Here is a 21,792-nt window from a genome sequence, read left to right as displayed (position 1 = left end):
ATCTAAGTAGCAGCAACAATTTTTCCATCAGCGTTCTGAGTAAGCTAAACACACCCTCGCACTGAGCTTTGACTTCCTAAAAATGAAAGAATTCACGCTATGTTGCTGCTTTTTCTATGTGATTCAGACTACCACCCCAGAGCTTCCCTCACCCTGCAGACCGGCCAGCCAGTGATGCAGCCTGATGCTTCTGTCACCCTGAGACTGGACCACAGCAGTGGTCTGCAGGGATGGAACTGCTTCGTCATCAGAGGAGACATAATTTATTTAATTGTGTTGTCGACAGAGGGAGACAACACAAGCTTGGAGTTCCAAGCCGAAAGAATGACAAGCCCTGAGAACATTTTCTGGTGTTCTAATGCTGATAAAAGCAAGAGAAGTAACCAGGTCACCATCAGGACCTCAGGTAGGTGTTCCAACCTGCAGATTCGGCTGTGTTCTTCAAACATGGGGAGGAATGAAAAGACTGTTTGCATTTTTAACCCTCTGCAAGTTTCAGCTTGGTTGGTAGTTTTGCACGTCCAGCATTCACTCTTTCTCTGTTTATTTATTCAATTATCTCTAAGCAGCCCTTTGGTGGCCTCTCGTTTCAGACAACAGCTTAGCCATGGAGATGTATTTCGCGCCTGCGATCGTCGGGGGGGGTCTGATCCTCAGGTGCCTCAGCTGGGACATGCGGGACTTTTCTCGTGTTGTTTTTTATAAAGACAACGCCGTCATGCTGGCCAGCACCAGCCCCACCCACAGGATGCTGTCTGTGGCAGAAGCAGATCAGGGAGCCTATAGGTGTAGCGCCACCTTAGCCAACCAGAACCTGGCCTCTGATGCACAAGAGCTGTTCATCCACGGTTCGTCAATCCCCCCCCAAAAAATGGTATCAAGGCCTTTTCCATCATGTTGACCACGGTCTGTGCTCTATTTCAGTGGGCGGAATGAGACCTGAGGTTTCTGGAATTTTGGAAGTCTCCTGCTCTTGTCCAGAATGCCCAACTGGGACTCATTACATGTGGTATAAGATGGACCAGGACAATCGGCCTTTGAAGCTTCCAGGGAACAGCCAAGCATCCATGAAGCCGGATGGGAAGGGGACCTACGCGTGCGCGGCCCTGTGGGACTCTGGAAGGACCTTGATCAGCAAAGGTCACTTCTGTGAGTAAATCAAGCATCTGCACACAGTTATGCTCCTCTAAAGATGCTGTGTCCACCAAGCTTTTGTTAAACATCGCTCCTCTGCTACAGATAACCCAATCATGGGAATAGTCTTGATCGGCCTCATTATGCTGCTCGTAATAGCAGTGGTAGTGGCTGTGGTAGTCTTCAGGAAGCGGAAACAGAGACGCCGTGGTCACACTGGTGGGTACTTATTTGCCACGTTCTGTCAGTACAGCAGGAAGCTTCAAAGGCCGCTGTCATTGCAGGACCATTGTACGAGGACGTGGGGCTGAAATTACAAGAGGGGGGGGCCGACAGATACGAGAGGCTGCAAAGGTTTGGCGCCCAAAAGGAGAGTGAGTACGACGTCATCCACCAAGCAGACCCAGACGGGGCGAAAAAAGAGGGACACTATGAACCCCTGGCAAAGGCTGGAATGGACGAGGGGGTGTATCACACCCTGGGAATGGAGGGAGGGGGGGGCGGAGCAGCAGCGGGGGGGTACGAAGCGCTGCAAAGAAAGACGATGAAAGACGACACCTACCACAGCATAGGGATGGAAGGAGCAGCAGGTGGAGAAGAAAAATGAAGATCGATCTATCTATCTATCTATCTATCTATCTATCTATCTATCTATCTATCTATCTATCTATCTATCTATCTATCTATCCATCATCCATCCATCCATCCATCCATCCATCCATCCATCCATCCATCCATCCATCCATCCATCCATCCATCCATCCATCCATCCATCCATCTCTCTCTCTCTCTCTCTCTCTATCTATCTATCTATCTATCTATCTATCTATCTATCTATCTATCTATCTATCTATCTATCTATCTATCTATCTATCTATCTATCTCTCTCTCTCTCTCTCTCTCTCTCTCTCTCTATCTCTATCTATCTATCTATCTATCCATCTCTCTCTCTCTCTCTCTCTCTCTCTCTCTCTCTCTATCTATCTATCTATCTTTATTGATATTTATCTCTTTCTGACATGTATCCTGATAATTTTTTGCTGCATCAAGCTAAAACCAAAGTGCTTTCAGTAAAGGAAACTTGTGAATCACCTTTATTGTAATTTTACAGGTCATTATTTATTTGACCTTGATATTTCATACTTTATATCTGACTGTGTAGCCCCCCCCCCCCCCCCCCCCCAGTTTGCAGTGCAATAAAGCTTCTTTGATGCAAAAGGTCGTCCGCTGAAATATTGGGCCATTTTAATGGAACATGGTGGGTGTGTATTTTAAAGCACACTTGATCACAGTCACATTTATATAGGTGCATTTTCCTTTTCTTTATATCACAAACTCTGAAGCGAGGTGCAGTTTTATCTGAAGCTCTTGCTGGTGGCATATCTACGGTACTGGTGAGGTGGAGGCTCTCTGAGCTTTTTACCGGCTGAGGAACCCTGGGGAACCCTCACTGTGGTGCCAGAAAAATCTATCCCTTCTTCATTGCACCGCTCTCACGCTTCGGCCTGGTGATCGATACAATGGCGAGTAACGTCAAACCACCGTATCCAAGCATCAACATTATTAGCCCATGAATCAGGATGGATGCAGCTCACAAATGTGACTATCATTTTTCTGAACAATAAAACTGACCCAACAAATATCAAAACACTTTGTATTTACCAGTGAATCTCTAGTGGTTGTAAATGAATCGACGCTTCTAGCTTTTATTATCCCATCATTTCCACATACACGTCGTCAGAGGATTCCAGTCCAGAAGAACATTAAATGAATGGAAAAAAAAATTAAGTAAAAATACTAATGTTATAGAACATTTATCAGTCACCCCACAATCTAACACAGGGGTACTTAAAAGTCCAGTGTGTAAGGTGGAGATGAAAAACCTGAGTGTCTGTGGCGTCGTGAATGATCAGTAGTAAAGCTCATCTGCTATCTCTTCCAGGCTACTGTACAAATATGGCAGGAAAACATGCTAGCACCCCTGGAGGATGACCCAGGTCCATGTTTGTACAAACAAATCATTTAATCCAGATTAAATTAAAAGTGATTGTGATTATTCTTCTAAATATATTCTACCATTTCTGACAGTGGAATGTTAAACATCTTACACATTGGACCTTTAAACATTTGCTTTGGGGCTAGCTAGTTAAAACACAAACAAAAACAACAGAAAACTTCTCAAATACAGTGACATCTCTGTGTTTGTTCCATTTTAAATAGCCTTCAGTTTAATTTAATGTATATTGTGGGAGTATAAAAGAAAAAACAGGGCATTTAAAGCTCACATTTTCAAACAAAATCAATGATCAACAATGTCTTTAACAGAACATTTTTTTAAACATGTGCTACATGACTGGCAAAACAAGGGTCACCCCCCCCTAAGAAATAAAGGCTATGCAATAAAGCTTTAGCAAAATGGAATTTATTAGGATTTTGAGAGTGTAAAAAATGAAATTAATTTGGTGAAGGACTGCAAATATTCCAGTTAATGGCATTCCTTCCTATTTTTCCACAAGGCATTTATTGTTTCTCAGCAGCCTCACAGGTCCCAAGCCTTGCATATAAAACATTAAATCTAGATGCTAAAGTGATAAATGTCAGCATGGGCCATGCCAGCAGTTTTAAAACCAGCTCCTCTCTAAAGGTGTTCAATTCTCAGTGGCTGAAGAAGTTAACCTTACAATGCATGTGGATGTATTGGCACAAGAACATATTTTTTTCTTAAAATTGTGCACAATAAGGACAAAGGAACTCCTGTTTGGGCTCGACAAATGTTGAACACTGGAGTTAGTGGATTTCCTTTTATGCATTTTCCAACTACTACTTTTCGACTACTCATTTTTGATATATATGACCATAATTCAAAAGTAGCTCATGTGCATTTTTTAAGAACAGTGAAATAAACTTTATTAAATAAGAGACAGCTGTGGTCAGTGCTAACGGATTAGCATTCTAATCACATGTTTTGCAACAGTGCAGTGTTTTCTTCGCATGTGCATATTATCTTTTAATAAAACTCTGGTCATATCAGTGCACATTACACCACAGTAATTCTTCCCCTGACAGCAGAAAATGCTCTTGCAGAGACCTGTAACTGAAACTTGTGTGAGAAGCATAAAAATAGAACATAAATGCCGCATCTGGCCTAAAACAAACTCCTCCCAAAAATTGAAGAAAGTCTGATGGTTCCTAGAATACTGACAAAGTACACAGAGGCAATCACACAAAAACACACAGCACATCGACTAATGTCTTCAGCTTTACGTTGGAGTCTCTTTGAAATGATTTCAGTCATGTACAGACTTGCTGAAAACGTCCCCTCCCTCAAAAAATCCACTCACGTAAAGTTCTTGATCCCATCATGTGGCCCTCTGCACTGTCACGGCCTTTTTTTTTTAACTATGTACAGGGTGCTCCTGTTTCTATGTCAGCTCTCTGTCCATTTCGCCTCTGTAAAGGTAATTATTGGTCCCAGCCGGTTGAACGTACTCCTCAGTTTTGTCCCAGTCTGAGACCCAGCCCCCCCCTCCAATTCCTCCTGCTCCATTGGGGTCTGCCCCCTGGTTCGTGGCTCCATAGCCAGCTCCACCGCTTGTTCGATACAGTTCCTCTGTTTCATTTGCGAGCTCATCTTCATCCAAGATTCCACATTTTTCATCGCTCAGCTGTTCCGGCTCAGCCCAAGCTTGTTTCTCTCCCGATGCAAAGAGGCCTGAAAAACAGACACACAGAATCTGTATTTTTATACATCTGAACCCACTGATGATGATGATGATGATGAATATATACAGACCATAGAATATAACACCTCCATAATGAACGAGGGAGGCGATCAGGAACACACCCTGCCACTCCTCCCTTGTCTACAGAGAGAGTGTAATAAAAGAGTAGAGCATAAAAAAGAGATTTTATTTGAAAAAAGTGACAGAATGCTGAGAATGCGGATGTTTCTCACCTTGTGTTTGGTCATAGCACCGACTATGAGTGGGCAAACCATCCCGGACAGGGTGCCCACACCGTTGGAGATGCCCATAAGTATGCTAGCGTAGCGCGGTGCAATGTCCAGGTGGTTGACATTGAAACCTTGTGAAGGAGACAAAATGCATAAGTAGCAGGGATGCAATAAGATGGTAGAAACACATTCATGTTACTTCTATTTGCACTTTTTGTAGCCGAAAGGTTCATAATCTGTTTATGTACTGCAGGACAAATGGCCACTGATGCTGATATGTTCATATAAAATATGTCCTAACCTGAAATAGCAAATCCAGAGAAGCCCACCGCCAGGACCAGGAATGTAATGGCAACACCTCTGGTGTGTGAGAAGCCCACCACCAGCAGCAGGGTGGCCTCCATCCCAAACCCTGAATCACATGAAGCCGATTGCACAGAAACAAAGATGGGGGGTGAGTTTCATATGAGGAAATAAAAAGACATCAGTTCTAAGAACTTCTCCCTTTTCAAAGAAAGCTGTGAATCCTGTTTCTTGACACAAATGAAGTAATGCTTGAATACTTCTTCATTTCACTTCAGTATTGATTTTGGACTAGAGTTCAAAAATAGACAAAGGCGCATCTGGTTGATGCTGACTGAGCATTCCCAGAATAAAACCCACTAATAACACTTACCAAACATTCTCCTTCACTCAACTAACTACCGGTTTGTGAGAATAAACTAAACCTCTGACTAAATGGAAAGTGTCATTCCAGAACAGAAAGTAAAAAAACATTTCACATAAATAACGTTGATCCTTCTCTCACCTCCACAGTTCATCATTTTCCGGACATTAGTTGTGGTCATGATGTGGTTGGAGCGCAAGTAATCAGCAATCTGCCCTCCAATGGGCACAATGATAGTCATCACAAGGTGGGGGAGGGCAGAAACTAATCCTACCTAGAGGAGAGGAAAAACACGCTTTCACATCAAAGACGAGAGCCCTCTTGTGGCCAGTGGCTGTCACAACATGCACAGCAGGCAGGGCTCCTGCGCTACCTTGCTAATCTCGAAGCCAAACACCTCCTCAAAGTACGCAGGCTGGCTGATGAGAAGCAAATAGAAAGTCCAGCTTCTGCAGAAATTAGCCACGATGATGGCGTAAACTGGCATGGACGTAAAGAAGGCCCTCCATGGCGTGTTGAATTTCTGCAACAGAAAAGTGTCCTGCGCTTAGAAAACCGCTGCAATCGGTTACTGGTTCTTTTTCAAGCATGCACAAATTAGGTTCTGCTTTTAATTTTCATTTCTTGGTTCTAACTGTTATTAAAGTTGATAAGTTGATGCCACATGCCAGAGACAGTCATGGGGGGGGGGGGACCCGGACAGTCTGCTGGCATCAGTATCACCAGGAGAGCAGGTGAAGATCGTGTTTCATACCGTAATCGAATGCTGCGCTGAGTCACCAATACTTTCTTCGATGTATTTCCTCTCCTCCTCTGTGATGGTGGGATGAGCTGCGGGGCTTTCATATGACACTAACAACCAGAAGCAATACCACATGATCCCGAAAGTTCCTGAAGGCCACAGAGGACAGGTGGATGAATGGGGGCCAGAGGTGTTAGTGCATCAATGTTGCAACAACAACAACAACAACAGACACATGTCTCCTTAAGTCCCCTACCGTACACGTAAAAGACCGAAGACCATCCTGAATACTGCACGAGGATCCCAGCTAAAGGCATGGCAATCACAGCCCCAGCGTAAGAACCTTGAACAGAAATGAGCTTCGTCAGTCTTTTTTTTTTATTTAGAAAAAGAAAAACCCTATTTGTTTTCTTGCCATCAGCTCACTGATCACAGCAGAGGAACTCACCACAGAAAGCTGTCGTGGCGAGACGACTTCTCTCGAGGGGGGGCGCCCACTTTGCCCAAATACCGTGACACGCTGGATATGAAACGCCCTGTGGGATGGAGCAAATACCAATAAAAACCCAATCATTGCATGTTTCCTCTGTAGAAAACAAAAGGAGTAACAGGTATGAAGCACCTCCACGAGTCCTTGGAGCACCCTGACAATGATGACACAGCCGAAATGCATTCGCGCTGCCGTAGGGATGAACATGTTGAGGCAGGATGTGGCCACTATGGCAAAGCCAAACACCCTGGAAGAACAGACGAAAAGAGAAAACAGGCACGTTAAAAGGCTGCGTAATCGTCTCGGACGCACAGCGTGGAAACATACTTGTTTGCGGCGAATTTTTGACAAATGAATCCTCCCGGGATTTGAGTCACAATGTATCCCCAGAAGAAGGAGCCATGGATCATTCCCACCGTTTCTGGATCCCAGTCAAACTGAGCTTTCTGTTTAGGACGGTAAATAACACAGGATCACAGTTGGCAGGATTATGTGAAGACAAAGAACAACAAAGGGGATTTGTCTCTGTAATGTCACTGCTCCTCACCACCACAATCTCTTTGTTGTCTCTAAAGATGGTGTGGCTGTTGACCATGCTGACGATGGCCACGCCCAAGTTACACCGGATCCCAAAAGAGATGCAGAAGCCGATGCCAGAGAGGATGGCGATGATGTAGCGGCGGGGCAGGCCGAAGCATGTGCAGTCCACCACGGGCAGCTCTTTCTCCTCCACCGTCTCTGGTCGACCCTCTGCCGAGAGCTCGATGGTCTCGCCATTTTCCTGTTTCTTCTCGAGAACTCTGTGCACATGTAAAGTATCGAGGCCTATGTAATAGTGTATAGAATATGATAATTCGTTCGTTATGATAATTAGTTATCATCCTGTTCATCTGGACAGGAGCTCATGGCGGTCTTCGACACGTAGGAGAGCAGCAGCTACAACCTCAGCTCACTCCTTTAGGTAAGAGGGTGTTTTCCAGTTTAGATTTTGGATGTGAAAAGACAACAATTCTGGACAATTCTGGAATTCAGATCAAATTGTGAAGCAATCATTTTGCCTTCAACTTTTTTCCCCACAATGGTTCCCCCACATTACTACTGCCTCACTGTCCACCTCAAGGAGCTTTAGATACGTCCACTTCACACCTCCATCCATTCCCTACCCTTCCCTGGACCAGAAAAAAACAAGTTCTCTCTGGAGTGGTAACTCATTAGACCTTTATGCATTAGGTGGTAAGATGTAAACGTCTGTTTTATGAAGCCAAAAGGAAGAACAAAGCTGTAACACACACTTGTGGTTGTGGTGAGGCATCGGCACATTTTTGTTCGTACTGGGCCAACGGACCGCGCTTTTGTCCAAACACAAGCGTCTCATTTGCTCTCAGATGGAGCCACCCAGTGTACACTGAAGCTCAAAAGCTGATCATGAGAAATACACGCCTGCTGTCCCCAAACCTGGACTCAGAGATCTTAACCCAAAATATCAGAAAAACACAAATACAATAGAGAAAACCAGACCTAACCAGCTACCGTTAGCATGCTCCCAAATACCAATATTAAAAAAAGAACTGGAGCCTGAACTCTTCAATCAAGCCTTAAAGCTTCAATCCTCCCTCCATAATTAATCTATACATGGAAACAATTCAGTGACATATCAGCTCATTGATTTTTTTTGTCTTTTTGACACAGTGGAATGGGGGTTGGTAGACAGACAGCTGAAGGTTAGCTACTCGTGTCCTGCTGTTTGTGTATAACCTGCCTTCATCTTGTCTCAGGAGAAACCCAGAGGGAACCATGACCTCTGGCACCCTGCAGTGGAACACCCATCAAATATGTATCTTAACTCAGCAGCTCATCTATTAGGTATGAAGTGAGCAGTGCTGAGAACTGCCTCTGATTTTCCCATCACACTGTTATTCAGTTCTGTATTTACCATCCCATCATCTCCACCTCCACCACGTGTCACCCTCTCGCCAACATTGATCGGAGGAACGTTGCTCATCAGCACCATCCACATCCTGACTCCAGGATCAGGTTCGATTCCCAAATGGAGCCCCAAAACCGACACCTCACTTCCATTCAATCCAATTTTTTCCACATAAACATCATTATCGACTTGCCATTGCCTCTCTGTATCCCTTTAGCTGAGTCAGAGATGCTCTTTTGAACTAAGTAGACCTTCAAAATATAATATTTTCAAACCGAGCCATTTAGTGTGCACAGAAATGGACAGATTTGTTATGATGGATCACAGACAGGTACGCAAATCCTCCTTTATGCTTTAGATCCTTTTCAAGGCATCATAACGTCTAGGTTCAGTGATCTTGTTGTTCCTTGGTGAAATCAGTGAAGCAGCAGGGAGCGTGATGACCGTCGCTGATCACTAAAGACTTGCCTGCTACACAGCGGCGTGTGTGTGTCCTTCAGAGAAACGTCTTTAAATAATCTGCTTTCAGCTATTTACAGCTCTAGAAATATGAAATGTGGGCTCTATTAGTTACCATGAGTATGGATTCGAAGAGCTCTCAACGCTGATCAAGTATTAATGACACTCGTGAATTATTGATATCTTTGACTCTCTTGAACTATTTTTGTCTGCGGAGGTCTCTCTCGTCCTCAGCAATGCCACTTAGCACTCCCCAGACTCACGCACATTCCACAGCATTCTCCTGTTCCTTATCACAATTTGTTCCTCTGCTCTTTTGCATGGGGGACAAAGTTGTGAGGAGCAGGACATTATTGTAAGCGTCCGCAGCTCTCCTTCCCAGTTAATCTCTTAATTCATACAACAAGGACAAATGTCAGGGCAGTTCAGCAGCTTGGAGTCGTTGATTGGATAAGGAGTTGAATCAATTGGTCGTTTAAAAGTTTGGAAAGGTGGCTCTTCTAAACCTGGACCGTTACCTTAGAAAATTCAAACAGGACCATTAAAAGCACCACACTGACATTCTAAAAGCCTCTATTTTAATTTATGGACCTATTGTTTTGAGAACTTCTGCAATTCTATATCATGGATATAAGTACAGAGTATTTATTAAATCTTGTAATAATTTCCCATATATGGAGTTTGAAATGCTCATTTAACACCTAATAAATCCAATTATGAAATAGTTCTAGCTAGAATATAACACCTGTCCCACATGCTAAAAATTGCGCAGTTCAACAGATGGTTTGAAAGCAAGAGTTGCGTGTTGCGTGCACAGGACGCGGCCGGAAGTGAGCCGGTGTCCTTTACGCACGACAGCAAGGTACCACGGGAACACCTGCGAGCACGTGCGCTCCGCGGAAGTGACAGCTGATTGGCCGCTTCGAGTTCTGCCGGCCTAATCTGGAGGGGGGGGGGGCAGCGAAGTAGGCAAGGTAGAGGAGTTGGTCAAGGTGTGCAGCCTGGGGGATTTACGTGGGCCGACAGCTTGGACGAACAGAGGCTATTTCTGGAGAGGATTTGTGCGTTTAGACACTGCAGCAAATCCCGAGAGGAAGGAAGAGGATCACTGACACCATGTTTGCGTTCAGATAGTTATCCCTGGTTCTACCCGCACCCTTTGGGTGGTGGTGGTGGTAATTGGAAAACGACAGGTTACTGAGTTCACGTGAAGTAAAGCTGTTTCCCTCGGTTCTGACCCCTCTCGGGTCTGTTAGTTAACTACCTGAGTTTCCACTACAGGTAAGGCAGAGCAGCCCATCAAAGACGACCCGGTGACGTCATGAGCATGATGACAAAATAGGTCGTAAAAGCAGAAAAACCTCCATCATGAAATGGACAACAATGAATCAAACAAGCTGAAATAACAGAGCTCGCGCCTCAGAGTACACTGGCACCGTCTCAAAAGAAACGCAGTCCTTTTCATTTGTTTCCGTCCTCCTTTTATAGTGATAAATTGCGTGCGTCTTTCTTGTGTGGCAGATTCTTTGGCCTATTAGCGGACAGATGTGCCAGGTCATCCAACACCATAATCCAAGGCCCTGCTCACTGATCTCCAGGACACTAGTTTGATTTTTAACATAAATACCAGTTTTTAAACTGTGTTGCCCCTTGACGCATGTTACTCTCAATAATCTCTATATTTTTTTTTTTAAATGGCGCCCGGCTGTCACTTTGTCCAATTCAACGTTATTATTATTATTCTCATTTTTCATGTTTATTCATATTTTTTATCAATGTTAAGGGTTTACATACCCGTATATTTTCCCGAGGGTCTTGGCTGCCGCGACCTTAAACCTATCCGGCCGGATCTCCATCCTTCCTGCTCCAGGATCCGACCAATGTGCAGTCTTTGCGCGCTCTCGACCGAGCGCACAGCCTTCTCCGCCCCGTTTTTTCTTATTTGGAGATGAAAAACCACAATCTTACTCGGTCGTGAGATTCCTCAGCCGTCCGCCTCCTGTGTGAAGTGGTCAGCGACGGCGATTGTCCAGGTTTAAATAGCTTCAACTTCCTTTATATAAAACCAACCAAGCAGACATCGTCAGTCCTACTTTGCCAGACTGCTTTAATGTCGGGATGAACTTCTTTGTGCTCCTTGCTGTCCCAAAGGTTTTCCGACCCGCTGGAGGCAACTTTAGACAAGATTGGTGGCCAAACAGTGTCTCTGGCCGTGGTCCTGAAACCAGATTACCGCTGCCTGCGCGTTAATCTCTCCAACTGTGTGTGGAGTGACTGGGAGGTAGCATGTCACTTCCTTCCCCACAGCCCGGCGTTTTAAGCAGCAACTATTCATGTCGTGTCTATTCTTAGCCCATGAAGCCTTGAATGGAGCAAGTTGGAGTAAACAGTGCCCCACTGAAGGATATTGAAGAATCCCTAGGTATTTGAAACCAAGGAGGGGCGGCAGGCTCTCTGGAGAACCTCAGATTTTTATTATTTTTTTATTTTTCAAAAGGCTGTTATGAGGTCCACCTTTGGAAGATTTTTTTTTTTCTCATTTAAAATAACCATGAGAGCATCATAACTGCACTGTCTTTTTATGTGTAAATCTTCATCTCTGGAACTTGTCTTAAAAATCAACTTAAAAAAAAATCGACTCAGCCTGTTATTTATTTATTTATTTATTTTTTGCAGTGGTTATTGGAATATGGGGTTATGAAAAGAACAGCACTTCTTTCATCTTTAAAAATGTATTTCCCAATCATAAATGATAGCGGGATGATCCAAAGCAAACAAATCAAATCACGTGCAACAAACACCTTTTGATTAATCAAGGTGCTGCTATTAACGGACGATGGCTCACGCTAACATGTCTGGCGGCACGAGTTAGCAGCAGTTACTGGGTCAGATGGCTGTATTTGAGGGACGCAAAACAGAAATTCCATGCACATTTAGACAAAAACTACTTGCTGTCGTCCTATTCTGTATCAGATGCAGCTCTTCTCCAAGTCTTTTGCTGATATGGTTCTCATAGAGCGAGAGGAGACGAAGTGTGGAGGGAAGGGCATGGCGGCGGGAGGAGGAGACAGGCTGGGTGGCACAGAGATGATGGACGGAGTGTCGGAGAGGGAGCCGTAACCACCTCTCTGGACCTCTGCCGTGCTGGACCCGACAGAGTGGAAGAAAATGGCAGGAGGGTCCGACAGGAAATCTGGAATGAGACAGAAGTGGTTTCACAAATCCAACATTTACTGTTAAGGTTTTCCCAATGAAACCACACACAAGGACGGGAAGCTGGAAAATGCTCCCAATAAGCCGGAGAAGCCATGATGGAAGATGAGTAAAGATGAAATAACAGGCTGATGTTTGACAACCCAGCTGGCCTGTGATGCTCACAACAAAAGACACCCAGGAGACAAGAGAGGGGAAAAAAACTGTTGATGAGTCCAGCAGTTTCCTCTGAAAGAAGCTCTCTTTGTGTCTGCTCATGAGGAGACAGCCTCAATTTTCATTTTTAGCCTCATTTTGTCACTTTTTTAATGCTCGTCTCTTTTGTTCGGTTGACAGGTTTTTTGTTGCGGTGACACGCTGTAGTGTAGGCAGGCAAGATCCGAGTATTTTTGCACGCACAGTCATGCTCCTCTGACAGTCCCCGCGGAGAGCGCGGGCTACAAACCATTAACAGTATTACAGAAATCAGCACATTTACCCGAGTCTTCATTCAGCTGGGCGTGCAGGTATTGCTGCTTGGGGTAGAATTTGGTGTAGATGCAGTAGACCGCAGCCATGAGGGCAAAGGTCCCGATGGATGCAGCGATGAAGAGACCCACTTTGGCGTTTTCTTTATCCAAGGAGGCATCTGATGAGGCCCAAACACAGGCAGCAGTTACAGCACAGGGGACTGTGTGAACAGCACATTTGTGGTCGCAGCGTGCAGCATCTATTTGGATCACACCTACACGTTTGCTTCACATCCAAACGAGCGGACTCCCCTACTTCATGCAGCTGCCGTACGTGAGGTGGAGCAAGAGGAGGATGGAGATCATTCTGCTCAGACTGCAGGGTCCTCGGGGGGGAAATCAGCAACAGGCAGACGGCTGCCAGAACCGCCATGTACATCATAATATGTGCACCTATAAAACTAAAGATCATCAGGAAAAAATGACACATAAAGGTCCCCTAGTGTACTGCATTAGTGAACAGGTCACCCAGTACAGCTTAAGCAGCCATAGAGTTAACCCGTTAGTTAGTAAGTAGCAGTTTAAAGTAGTAGTAGTTTAAATTATCATCCCACTGGTGTTATGAGCCAAAAATTTTCTAGTAAGCATTTAAAAAGGCCTTGACATTAACTTACAAAGTCATTAGTTTAGGCTTACCTGAATGGAGGATGTGTGTCTGTTGGTTGGGTGTTGGCTGTGTCCTTGTTATCTCTCCCTGAACCAAGCGCAGCTGCAGCCAAGACAACTCGAGTCCCCAGACACAGTGTAATACCACGGAGACCACTGGCATGGTTACCACACCAGGCTGGGTCAGTGATAACTATATAAATATTTGTTGTTCATGTACAGCTTGAACCCAAGTGTAAGACGTTTGAAGGGGGGAAAGCTTCTTGACACGTTAGCCTTGAGGCTGCATGTTAGCATAGCATAATAAAGAGGCAACGAACAGTATTTTTGGCAAGATGTCAAAAATGAAACAATGTTGAGCACGACAGAGCTCCCTGCTGACGCCTGGCAGTACTGCTGACACGTCAAGCATTCTGTCCATGAAATATGAAGCCAGAACAAGCTTGCAGCACCACTGCCATGAGTTTCCATCTTAGTGATCATTCTGAGTGCTTATTCCAGATTCAGACCCTCTGAGGTTGCAGATTTTAAACTTTCCTGTACACATTCCATTCCAGCAGGCCTCAGCCTGTGACAAAGCCGGCGCTGAACGCTCCACTGGCAACCCTGACGATGACCTGTCAGACTACAAGGCTGGGAAGAATCCTGTGCATCAGTTCTCAAGGAGCAGTTTGACAGGTCAGGAAAACCTTCAGCTAATTGACTGTTGGATTTTCCTGGCTTCAAGAAAGTTACGTAAGCTGCATATGCTCCACGGATGTGTGGTGAGGGTTAAACGTCTGGTCTGATTTAAAACTCCAACAGTTTAAATACAAGTCAATTTTATTACAAAACATTTAAAAAGTTTCATTTTCTACAGATCCTTATATACATACACGATTCAACTGAACTCAATCACACACAGCTCAATAACACATTGCAAGAGTCTTAATCAATTTAAAGGCACGTTTTAAAGCACAAATATTTAAGAATCACTCATTACATGTGAAATATTAATCTGAGAGGGAAACAGCTGTTCGCATATGTAAAATACAATTAAACATATTTATATAACAATATTTACAGCTACTTAAAAGAAAGAACAACTGTTACACAAAATATTACCATAAAAACAGGTGTAGATTTTCAATGAGTAATGTTTTGTTGCTTGCCAGAGACAAAAATGTAAATTTATACCTGGTTCCAAACCATTTCTGCTGAAAGAGAAGCAGTCAACAGATTTGCTCTGCACCTACTGCGTAGATTCAATAAATCAACGCGGTAGAATGACACAAATGCAACAAGCTCAGACACTGAAGGCCTGCTTCTGGAATTCTGGTTGGAAAGAGGAGACTCAGACTCAGAGGCCTGAGCCGATTTACTGGAAACAATAATGTCCATTTGCTAAAAATGTCACAGCCATTCAAAAGATCGACTTTATAGACAAGTGTGAAAAAGAAAATCAAAATACTGACGTAGCCTCGATTAGGTCAGCAGCATCTGGATCGACCCCTGTACATAAAAAGAACAGCACTATACAAACAAGTGGGACGGCGCGGTGGCGTCGTGGTCAGCACTGTCGCCTCGTGGCTTCCGTCCTGTTATAACGGGCTCTGGTTTCCCCACCATCATAAGCATACTGGTCACGTTGATCCAGTGGGGGCGCGGCTCAGGACCAACTGGCCACGTTTGTTTGTTGTGCAATTAGTTCGATATTGTTACACACGCACATTTTTGTTCTATTTTTGTGAGGTCTTTCATAGCATATTTACTTGGCTTCCAACCCTAACCATCCTAACTAGGGTCCTAACCTAAAGCCAATTCTTAACCCTCGAACAGGCCCTTGAAGTTGCAAGGACCAAGCAAGTACCTTGCTATTGGAATGTGTATTTAGCAAGTACAACACACACACACACACACACACAAGCTGCACAAGTGTCTCCCTCACCAAGGGCAGTAATACAAGCATTTAACGGACCTTTGACATTGACTGTGTTTCTTTTAGAATCACCATTTGTGTGATGTTTAGTTTTGTTCGTAAAACTGCTGCCAGTCACCGACCCTGACGGGGGTTTGTTAGGTCCAGCACGGCGTAAAGATGCTGAATATGATGAAACAGCTTCATGGTAGTGGCCCCACAGTGCTGCTGGATCGTAACCAGTATCATTGCTGGTTGGCAGCACTGGTCGGTTTTGATAGAGCTGGAGTAACAGCAACCTGTGTGATTCAAGTAAGGCTGTAACTGGAAAACCTAAACTGTCATAAAGTCATCATTTCATTAAATTAATGATAAATCATTTACAGTAACGCAGTAAACGTTCCACATTTGCCCTCAAATGAAGTGGGAACATTCATTGTCACTGTGCTATGTACACATCTTTGGATCCACTCTGAGCATGAGCTGAACTTAAATATACACACACACACACACACACACACAGTCTGTGACTTACACTACATATATAACTGGATTTGGTACTTTGTCTCAACCATAAAAGGTCATTGACATTGTAGCCCTTGTACTTTTTCATATTAAACAATTTCAACTGCTGGAATTGGAAGACTTCTTTGACTTCTGTCACATCACCTCTGATCTTCAGGACGGCGCCCCAGCGGTCCCGTTGTTTAGGTCCAGTTCTGTCATGTCAGAACTGTTAACAATGCTGTACTGTCCCATCTCTGCATCCCTCGATGTCTTCTTGAGCCTGCTCTTCAGAACTGTGTGGATCAGGGCCACTGGGACGGGCGTCATGGCGAAGATGATGAGCAGAGCCAGAAGAGCCAGGGCCCAGCCAGGATAGTTGAGGTATTTCTCTGTAGCCTGGAAGAAATGGTTCACCGGTTAAAGCCAATAACTGTGAACCTGAAATAATCCTTAATACCTTGTTTCACAGACCCTGTGAAACAAGGATCATCTACTTAAACTAGAGTCAAGCACTTAACTACCTCGTCCCTGCTCCATGCCAAGTAGGTGGGGGGTTTTATGAACATCTGGATGACAGTGGCTCCGAGCAGCCCCAGCATAGCAAACAAACAGATGTACTTCCACAGGTACTTGTAAATCACGCTGGGACGCCAGCCCAGCATCGCCTCGATGTCAGTGAGGAACCTGCAGGAACCCAGAGCGCTTAGAAAGGAACTCGTCTGTGACGGCTGATAAAGAGGAAGAGGGCAAACCTGTCAGCGCCGTACAGCCAGGACACGCTGAAGGTCTCGAACATAACCACAATAATGAGGGGCAGAGTGGCCGAATAATCATCAAACATCAACACAAAGTAGTTCCCGCAGCGCTGAGTGAAGGGAAGGCCGAGCAGGAAGCCGACCACGCAGCTGAAAACTGCAACGTGGAGAAAAAAAACACTCATTTACACTCCTTTCGGCGAGGGACTCTCCCAAGATAGCTGCAGTTTTACAGCACTGCATGAGCCTAAAACAATACTGACTTGTGAATTTGGTCTTGTTGTTGGCCAGGGTTTTGAAGCGGTCTGTGAGTGGAGCGAGGATCCCTTCCATCGTACCAAACATGGTGCTCAGTCCCAAATTGAGCAGCATAAGGAAGAAGAGCGCTGACCAGAAGGGGCTGCCGGGCAGGAGGGACATGGCTTCCGTGAAGGCAATAAAGGCCAAGCCTGTGCCCTCTGCCCCCTGAACGCACAAGAGCATCAGTATTAGGTTTTATGGAGAGCTCCTTCAGTAGTATCAGAACAAAAGGACAAAAAAATACCTTCTGCAACTCTTTTTCCAGGTCACAGGCTGTTAAATTACCAGGGAAACTGTTTTCATTTTCATTGAACCAGGTATTGTAGTCTTTTAAAGTAACAGAACTTGGATGTAAAAAGTCCAGGGTTGGAATCAGGCCATTGTCCACCTTCCCAGTGAGGATCTGCAGTTTTATTTTATGTAAGTTACTGAGAAAAAAGGAAATAAAACGGAATTGTTAATGCCAGAAAACACCATGACATTTACAGACAGAAAACAACAACAGAAAACAATATTTTGTATTTCTGCCAACATAATTATTTTTTTTTAATTAAATATACCTGCTGATACAATCATTGACCTTCTGATTGGCACGGAAGCCGAGGACAGCGAACACCACGAGAGTGGCGAGCACTGATGTGAGGAAGTTTATGGCAGAGACTGTGAAGGCGTCACGATGGCAGTTGTTGTTCTTAGGGTTGTAGGAAGAGTAAGCAATAACGGAGCCAAAGCCAAGGCCAAGAGCGAAGAAGACCTGCGTGGCAGCCTGCCGCCACACCTGAACGTCTGCCCAAATTTCCAGCTGTGCAAAAGAGAGCAAGAGAGAGGCGTGTCGGTAAAATCCTGGAAACCCAGAAGCACTGGAACATTTCCCTGCTCAACAGAATTCTATTTGTTTGCACCTTTGGATAGAACATGTAGGCGATTCCCTCTGAAGCCCCCTCCAGCAGGAGTCCTCGGACGAGAAAGCAGAAAAGCACCACGTAGGGGAAGATGGAGGAGAAGTACATTACCTAGCAAATCAGGAGTAATGATTACTTTATTTGACTTTTTACCAGGCCTCTTTGGAGGCAACTTTTGCAATGACACACAAACAGCAACTGAAATATGATGGGAGGAGGACTTTCATCCTCTACATCAGAACACACTAAAGGGATTATGCCTTTGAAAGTGGGCACAAATTTTAATCCTGACATTCCATGGATCCCACGCATGGTCGCCTCCAAACTTAAACTGACCATAAACCCGCGCAAGCAAAAAGGGTTTGGGCTTTTTGTGCATTGCGTGAGAGTTGGTGAGGAATGCTATTTGGGCAGCCACAGATCCAAAAGAGACGGCGCTTCAGTGAGACTACGGCTGTTACCTTGACAGAAGTCTTGATTCCCTTGAACATTCCCAGGCACACGATGGTCCAGGCGGCCAAAAGACAGCACACCATGTAAGGGTTGAAAGAGCCCGTCTCGTCGATGGAGTCTGTGATATCCAAAGCTTTACGGTACCAGAAATATGATGTGGGGGAGCTCTCTTCACACTCTTTTACTAAAGATACAAAACAAAAGTAGTCGTCTTATTGATGACCTTCAATTAAATGATTGTTTTTGTCTGATTGTTGTTGTTGTTACCTGTTATGTTCCCCTCTTTTGGACATGTTTCCCAGGGTAAAGGGTACTGGAATGAGTTCCCCAGATAGAAAATACTCCATGAGAGGATCACATTGTAGTAGAGAGCCACAAAGAAACATACCTAGGGACAGAAAGCATGCCATGTTTTACTGCTAACTCTAGATTACATTCACATATAAAGGAAGAAAAATACCATCTCTTTGTTATTACATACTCTGGTTTTAATGCTAAGTGTTCACAAAGTTTCTTACCACACAGCTAGAGTAGCCAATGCCAGCTAGCCTGGGGGAGATGGACCTCCACACTCCGATGCTGCCCTGTCGGATGGCCTGTCCAGCTGCCAGCTCCAGGAAGAAAAGAGGGATGCCAACAACCAACATCAGCACCACGTACAGTAAGAGAAAAGCTCCTGAGGAAAAAAGAGAACCTGTAGTCAGGGCCACAGCCCAGGGCTTTCCAGGACTTTAGAAAGTTGAAATCTGAAAGAACACTCAGTAATCATTATCGGCCAGCGCTATTATTGCATTTCTCAGTTTTGAAGTCAAACTTTAGGCTATTTTGTGTTAGGTCCAGAATTCTGTAACATCTTACCTCCTCCGTTTTGATGGCACAAATATGGAAACCGCCACACATTGCCGAGCCCGACGCTGAATCCTACTTGAGCCAGAAAATACTCCAATTTACTGTTCCATCCTACTCGAGTGGCCTCAGATGAACCCTCCTGGTTCTCTTCAACAGCATCGCCATCAAGCTGGGACTCTGTGGTGTGGTTAACATCACCTGGCAAGGGTTGCTTCTCCATCTAAATCAACTGATGAGAAAAATAAGGAATAATAAACACACCCAACATAAAACTGACTTTGACTGAAGATTCTTTTATGAAACTGAATTGGAGAGTTAATCCTCTGTGAAATGGTGTCCACGGGCAACAAACCTTTATTTTGGCTCACCCGTTGCCTATTTACATTTTTTAAATATTAAAACATTTCAAAAATGATAATTATTTGACCAAAAGGCTTTAATGCTGTGGTCATGCTTGACTTTGAAAAAGTTAAACCATGTTCAACTGGAATGGAATATGATTTATTGCGGGGTATTTTGTTGAGCCTTTGGCTGAATGTTGATGGGAAGTATGAGATTACAGCATGAAACTACATTAGCCGTTAGCTAATGTAGCCAAGAAATGTGGACACTAAAGCAGCCAATCACCACAATTAGACCTTCCATGTGCTTGGAGAACATAAAGCTCATTATAGTTCATATGAACACATCGAATGAAATGAAATCATATTAATCTTTAACTGCAAAACGCGCCATCTAATGTTAAACTAGTTCCGGGGAGAAATAAATAATCTTCCCCGGAATCACAATAGAGATCAAACTGACCTGATCGGCAGGGAAGTGGTAACAGAAATCCTTAAATTGAATGAAGAGTCTGTGGACAGGAGTGCTTTCTGTGAAGGACCTAGAAACACGTGGAGACGCTGTCAGACGTTACTGCTACTACACCACGCGAGTTTATTCATCCCGTTGTATCGCTCAAAGTAAATGCAAAATAATTGTTTAAGACTACAATACGTGGATTACTCTACAATACGTGGATTACTCGCTATAGCGTTGATAATCCTGCCCTAAACGACTCAAGAAGCAGGCAACAGATTATAATCATGTCCGGTAGCTCTTCTACCGTTGTCTGATGCAACACACTCTCCACGCCCACGACGAGCCTGATTCACGGGCTGTATGACATTTGTACACCGTCAGTGAAAGATTACGTTAACCTTCCATATAGAGCTTTATAAATGTATGTTAATTGTATGCCCACACATTAAATTGAAGTTGTCAGAATTTAGAGACCAAATAGGGTAAGTGTTGTAATCGTAACATTAAAAATAAGGGTAATAGTACCTGTGAGTGGATTGCCTTGATTCACTGTAAAAACCTTTGAAAATCCTATTTGAAGCGCGCTCATGAAACGCAGCAGTACTAGTAACAGTGATGGAGACGCCGTGAAAGCAAAAGCATTAAAAGGAAATAAAATTTGGAAAGGCGGCACCAGCATTTAGCTATTACAATTTTGTAAATCACAACTTCAACAGATATTTTTATTTATTTAATTAAAAATAGTGATTGATATAAAGTTAAATAACTTATCTTATACCCAACTAGGGGGAATAGTTTGGCTAAATTACACATATTCTGTGGTTTATCATTAGTTTGAGGCTGATGCTCGCTCCTGTCAACGTGGTTTTGAGACTTTTTTTTTTTTAATTATCAAGCTGCAATTGTTATCAATTGAACCATTTATTTTCTCTGGAACGTGCGCGCGCACACACACACACACACACACACACACACACACACGTTGCATGCCACGTATGCTGGCTATGGGAAAGAAACTAAATCACGTTGAACACGTTTGTTCCACCGACGAATCAATACCAGAAAAAACGTTGGAAGTATCTAATGCGAACATACCTCAGAAAATACCTTTCAGCGTTGCGCAGCTCTTCTTTGACAATATGGCATCAAATGGTCCTCAGTCCAGAGCCGAGTGAGGAGCCGTAACTTCGCCTGCGGCTCCTCCTGATGGACTCCTCCCATCGTCTCTATTGGCGGACATAACGATGTTTTGACCACCTCCTTAAAAAGACTGTTGTGAAATGTGACACCCACCGTCCATATTTTTACACCTTTATTTATATTTGGATGCAAGACTTGAAAGCCCCCACAGCCGACCCCCCAACCGAACCTGTTGGCACTATTAAAAAGACGTCCTAACCCTGAGTTTGCTGTTGTATTTTCCAATATTGAGGCTGTGATTATAGTTATTATATAACCTTCACCTCATAGTGATGGTTGGTGCAGGATCAGCTTTTAAATGGTTTTGTTGAGGGCAGAGAGAGAGAGAGAGAGAAAAATATTAATCAACTTGAGATGAACTAGGCTATGAAAATATCCTATGGGTGTTAGGGTGCGCTCTCTCCAAAATGTGTCCTAACAGGTAAGCCA

The 21,792-nt window shown here is 44.1% G+C and overlaps 4 protein-coding genes across 7 annotated transcripts in view; 1 reads left to right on the top strand and 3 right to left on the bottom strand.

Moving 5' to 3' along the window:
- Positions 1–1,839, top strand: part of LOC105419384 (uncharacterized) — a 31,315-nt gene extending 29,476 nt beyond the window's left edge. The window contains exons 5-9 of one of the 2 annotated variants that reach the window (XM_029833071.1): positions 128–406; positions 594–848; positions 925–1,149; positions 1,240–1,353; positions 1,419–1,839. In XM_029833071.1, the coding sequence (XP_029688931.1) occupies positions 128–406; positions 594–848; positions 925–1,149; positions 1,240–1,353; positions 1,419–1,741 (1,196 nt within the window). In that variant the 3' untranslated portion in view covers positions 1,742–1,839. The remainder of the gene's footprint in view (positions 1–127; positions 407–593; positions 849–924; positions 1,150–1,239; positions 1,354–1,418) is intronic. The other variant, XM_029833070.1, reaches the window with a different exon arrangement.
- Positions 1,840–2,810: 971 nt separating this feature from the next.
- On the bottom strand, positions 2,811–11,629 carry LOC101073884 (vesicular glutamate transporter 1-like). Its single transcript, XM_029833069.1, has 13 exons — positions 11,166–11,629; positions 7,533–7,785; positions 7,313–7,431; positions 7,118–7,232; positions 6,944–7,031; positions 6,752–6,838; positions 6,508–6,644; positions 6,127–6,276; positions 5,895–6,027; positions 5,388–5,498; positions 5,090–5,217; positions 4,928–4,997; positions 2,811–4,846 (listed from the first exon to the last, which is right to left on the bottom strand). The coding sequence occupies exons 1-13, from the start codon at positions 11,225–11,227 to the stop codon at positions 4,557–4,559; spliced, it is 1,743 nt and encodes a 580-aa protein (XP_029688929.1). The 5' UTR covers positions 11,228–11,629; the 3' UTR covers positions 2,811–4,556.
- Positions 11,630–12,015: 386 nt separating this feature from the next.
- Positions 12,016–13,968, bottom strand: LOC115251197 (uncharacterized). 2 transcript variants are annotated; one of them, XM_029842622.1, is made up of 4 exons: positions 13,730–13,968; positions 13,313–13,486; positions 13,063–13,212; positions 12,016–12,564 (listed from the first exon to the last, which is right to left on the bottom strand). In XM_029842622.1, the coding sequence occupies exons 1-4, from the start codon at positions 13,860–13,862 to the stop codon at positions 12,341–12,343; spliced, it is 681 nt and encodes a 226-aa protein (XP_029698482.1). In that variant the 5' UTR covers positions 13,863–13,968; the 3' UTR covers positions 12,016–12,340. The 2 variants fall into 2 exon arrangements, with proteins under 2 accessions (XP_029698482.1, XP_029698484.1); XM_029842624.1 differs by having other exon boundaries at positions 13,313–13,494; positions 13,730–13,963.
- Positions 13,969–14,503: 535 nt separating this feature from the next.
- On the bottom strand, positions 14,504–21,382 carry LOC101074103 (sodium-dependent neutral amino acid transporter B(0)AT2-like). Of its 2 annotated transcripts, none has more exons than XM_011603914.2 (13): positions 21,259–21,382; positions 20,167–20,245; positions 19,372–19,591; positions 19,032–19,189; positions 18,781–18,901; positions 18,522–18,697; positions 18,061–18,171; positions 17,719–17,960; positions 17,403–17,586; positions 17,122–17,323; positions 16,856–17,015; positions 16,625–16,787; positions 14,504–16,499 (listed from the first exon to the last, which is right to left on the bottom strand). In XM_011603914.2, exons 3-13 carry the CDS (start codon positions 19,580–19,582, stop codon positions 16,275–16,277), a joined length of 1,953 nt encoding a protein of 650 aa, XP_011602216.2. In that variant the 5' UTR covers positions 19,583–19,591; positions 20,167–20,245; positions 21,259–21,382; the 3' UTR covers positions 14,504–16,274. The 2 variants fall into 2 exon arrangements, with proteins under 2 accessions (XP_011602216.2, XP_011602224.2); XM_011603922.2 differs by having other exon boundaries at positions 21,271–21,333.
- Between the last annotated feature and the right edge of the window lie 410 nt (positions 21,383–21,792).

The sequence above is a fragment of the Takifugu rubripes genome, chromosome 1, assembly GCF_901000725.2.
Source record: "Takifugu rubripes chromosome 1, fTakRub1.2, whole genome shotgun sequence".
Classification (NCBI taxonomy): Eukaryota; Metazoa; Chordata; class Actinopteri; order Tetraodontiformes; family Tetraodontidae; genus Takifugu; species Takifugu rubripes.
Note: the sequence above shows the minus strand (reverse complement) of the source record. Positions and strands in the feature narration are given on the sequence as shown.

Coding starts and splice junctions, on each gene's coding strand:
- LOC115251197 (XM_029842622.1), bottom strand. CDS start 13,862: ATGCCAGTGGTCTCCGTGGTATTACACTGTGTCTGGGGACTCGAGTTG. Junction 13,213..13,312: donor TTTGGATGTGAAGCAAACGT/GTAGGTGTGATC, acceptor GGGCCTCATCAG/ATGCCTCCTTGGATAAAGAA. Junction 12,565..13,062: donor CCAGCTGAATGAAGACTCGG/GTAAATGTGCTG, acceptor GTCTCATTCCAG/ATTTCCTGTCGGACCCTCCT.
- LOC101073884 (XM_029833069.1), bottom strand. CDS start 11,227: ATGGAGATCCGGCCGGATAGGTTTAAGGTCGCGGCAGCCAAGACCCTC. Junction 6,839..6,943: donor CGCCACGACAGCTTTCTGTG/GTGAGTTCCTCT, acceptor TTTCTGTTCAAG/GTTCTTACGCTGGGGCTGTG. Junction 5,218..5,387: donor CTCTGGATTTGCTATTTCAG/GTTAGGACATAT, acceptor CTCCTTCACAAG/GTTTCAATGTCAACCACCTG.
- LOC101074103 (XM_011603914.2), bottom strand. CDS start 19,582: ATGGAGAAGCAACCCTTGCCAGGTGATGTTAACCACACCACAGAGTCC. Junction 19,190..19,371: donor GTGCCATCAAAACGGAGGAG/GTAAGATGTTAC, acceptor TTTTTTCCTCAG/GAGCTTTTCTCTTACTGTAC. Junction 18,172..18,521: donor GAATCAAGACTTCTGTCAAG/GTAACAGCCGTA, acceptor CTGATTTGCTAG/GTAATGTACTTCTCCTCCAT.